Source organism: Phalaenopsis equestris, unplaced genomic scaffold, assembly GCF_001263595.1.
Source record: "Phalaenopsis equestris unplaced genomic scaffold, ASM126359v1 Scaffold001153, whole genome shotgun sequence".
Classification (NCBI taxonomy): Eukaryota; Viridiplantae; Streptophyta; class Magnoliopsida; order Asparagales; family Orchidaceae; genus Phalaenopsis; species Phalaenopsis equestris.
In genome coordinates, this window is record NW_018165592.1 from 1 (window position 1) to 2,750 (window position 2,750).

Consider the following 2,750-nt stretch of genomic DNA (forward strand, 5'->3'; position numbering starts at 1 on the left):
GACGGAATAATTAATTCTCACAAAGGCGTCCATTCGGGCCGATTAGGGCAGCACGCCGTCGGCTCCGCGGCTCTACTTGTCGAGGAGCCGCTTGCAAATCAAATTCCGCTGAGGTTCTTTCAGAACTGATAGAATCCGCTGCTCCCTCTCCCTCTCCCTCCAGGAAACTTTTCTTCAGGCGAGCCTCTTGGTTACAGTTTATTGTCATTCTTTAGACGCTCCCGTTTCCCCCAAGCGTTTATGTTATTGATGACAATTTTCATTGTGAAACCTCTTTTGTTCATAGGATCTGAGATTGTATTACCGCCAGGTTTGTGGAATAAGCAAGTGGAAGATGATGGAGGCTTCCAAAGTTATTCACGTTCGAAATGTCGGACAGGAGATTTCGGAGGTGGATTTCATTAGTTCTTTCGGGTTTCCTGGGATATAAATCAATTGAAATCTTGATTTTTGAAGAATATTGATTTTTATCTTTTTGTTTGTTTGTTTACTTCTCATGTCTAGAATGACCTACTTCAATTGCTGCAACCATTTGGTGCGGTTTCTAAGCTTGTGATGTTACGTGCAAAAAATCAGGTTTTTATGCCACGCATCTATAGTGTGCTCTTCTGGATTATTGGTTTGCTATTTCTGGAATGTTAGCTCTAGCTGCAAGATCTTCTTGTATTTCTCATTTGTTGGTTGGTACATCACCGCTGCAGGCGCTTCTCCAAATGTATGATATATCTGCTGCTATAAGCGCACTTCAATATTACTCAAATGTTCAACCCAGTGTCAGGTAAATTGAAGGATCTAATCCCTTTATGGTAGTTTTGGTTATCTATAGCTATGTACTACTAGATGATTTTCCTTATTCCTTAATGAGCCTTTCCAACATCTTTGTATGTGCCCCAAATACTTTCAACTTCTCTTTCTATTGAAAATTGCAACTCCAGTGAATCCATTCGGTTGATTTGCCATAAAATAATTACTGTGAATGTTTGATTTGATCCCTCCTGCAGTTTAACTGGTCTAGTTTTACCTGCGACTTGTTTTGTCAGTGAGCAGTACACAAATTTCTATCATATTTATGCTGATTAGGGGCATTCAATTGTATGGTGCCCCCATCCCCATCCTTTGTTTGGTGGGAAATAAGAAGGCTATCAAACACATTACTGAGTTGTAAATTAGCCCCATATGACATATCTGAAGAGAAAATATTCCCTTGTTTACATTATTTCTCATCATCATGCATCTCCTTCTCTATCAGTACATTAGTATGGCCACTTTAACATTGCCAACCCTCAATAAGTATATTACTTTATTGGAAAGCTCAATAAGTATATTACTTTTTTGGAAAGCCAAAGCTTTTTAACTTTATCGAACAAACATATATGGCATAGTATGCAACCATTATATAAGCTTCTCTTTCAGGGATGACTTGAATTGTATTCCCATGAGTAACTCCATTGAAGACGATTACATGATCAACTTTTCATCCTATTTTTCTTCAAAAGCTTGAACTTCAAAAATGAATGCAAAGGGATTTTCTAGTTGTACAAATACCAAGGAAGCTATACATTTATTGAGAGGTTTGATGGAGAAGTATAGAGAGAGTGAGGATCTACATATGATTTTTATTGATTTAGAAAAAGCTTATGATAAGGTTCAAAGAGAAGTTCTTTGGAGAGTTTTAGAGTGCGTTTGGGACAGCTTGTGCATTTCAGGATAAACAACTTATCCTGAAACGTGGCCTGCGTTTAGTGTAAAAATTGAATCGCGTTTTCAGATAAGCGGGCAAAACGCGCAATCCAATGGTAATGCGATGTTTTCAAAAACGCCCCCGCACTTATAAGCTGTCCTAAACGGGCCCTTAAAGAAGAAAGGTGTTGATATGAATTATATTCAAGTCATTAAAGATATGTACACTAGAGCTGTTACTTTTGTTTAACTAAAAGAGGATTGATCAAGTACTTTCCTATTTCCGTTAGATTGCATCAGGGATCAACGTTAAGTGCATTTCTTTTTTATTTAGTTATGAATGCTCTTATTGGACATTTACAATTGGATGTACCTTGGTGTATACCTTTTTGCTGATGATACCCTTCTTGTGTATAAGTCTAGCGAAAGAGTTCAGAATAAACTTGAATTATGGAGGCCTACATTGGAGTCTAAAGGCCTTCATTTGAGTGGATCTAAAACTGATTACATAAAAATGTAATTTTAGTAATAATAGTAGCTCTAGTGGCAGAGTTATAACTATATGTGATCAAATTATTAAAAGGTGTGAACGTTTTAAATATCTCGGGTCTATTGTTCAAAGTGATTGTTCAAAGTGATTAAGTGATTGTGATATAGATGGGGATGTTATTAATAGAATTCAAGTTAGTTGGTTGAAGTGGAGGAATGCATCGGGCCAACTATTTGATAGAAAAAAGACTTGAAAGGAAAATTTTAAGGAAAATTTTATAAGATGGTGGTGTGACCTGCAATGCTTTATGGTGTAGAATGTTGGCCTTTAAAAGAGAATCATGAAACAAAATTAAGTGCTGCTGAGATGAGATTGCTTATGTGGATGAGTGACATGACACTAAGAGAAAAAATACAGAGCAAATCTATTCGTGAAAGGGTTAGTGTAGCTCCAATGACGGACAATATTTCCTTTCTTTGGTGGGAAAATCACTTAAGAGTATTTTGAATTCCACACTCCTCTACACTCAAGCGTTAAAATGAAGAGTAGCACCCAAATTAGATGGACAAAATGTTAAACT

The 2,750-nt window shown here is 36.8% G+C and overlaps 1 protein-coding gene across 2 annotated transcripts in view; it reads left to right on the forward strand.

The window, feature by feature from the left end:
- Positions 1-25: 25 nt before the first annotated feature.
- LOC110033371 (polypyrimidine tract-binding protein homolog 3) overlaps positions 26-2,750 on the forward strand; it is a 39,986-nt gene continuing 37,261 nt past the window's right edge. Inside the window, exons 1-4 of one of the 2 annotated variants that reach the window (XM_020737326.1) lie at positions 26-178; positions 287-391; positions 505-576; positions 702-778. In XM_020737326.1, the coding sequence (XP_020592985.1) occupies positions 335-391; positions 505-576; positions 702-778 (206 nt within the window). In that variant the 5' untranslated portion in view covers positions 26-178; positions 287-334. The remainder of the gene's footprint in view (positions 179-286; positions 392-504; positions 577-701; positions 779-2,750) is intronic. The other variant, XM_020737327.1, reaches the window with a different exon arrangement.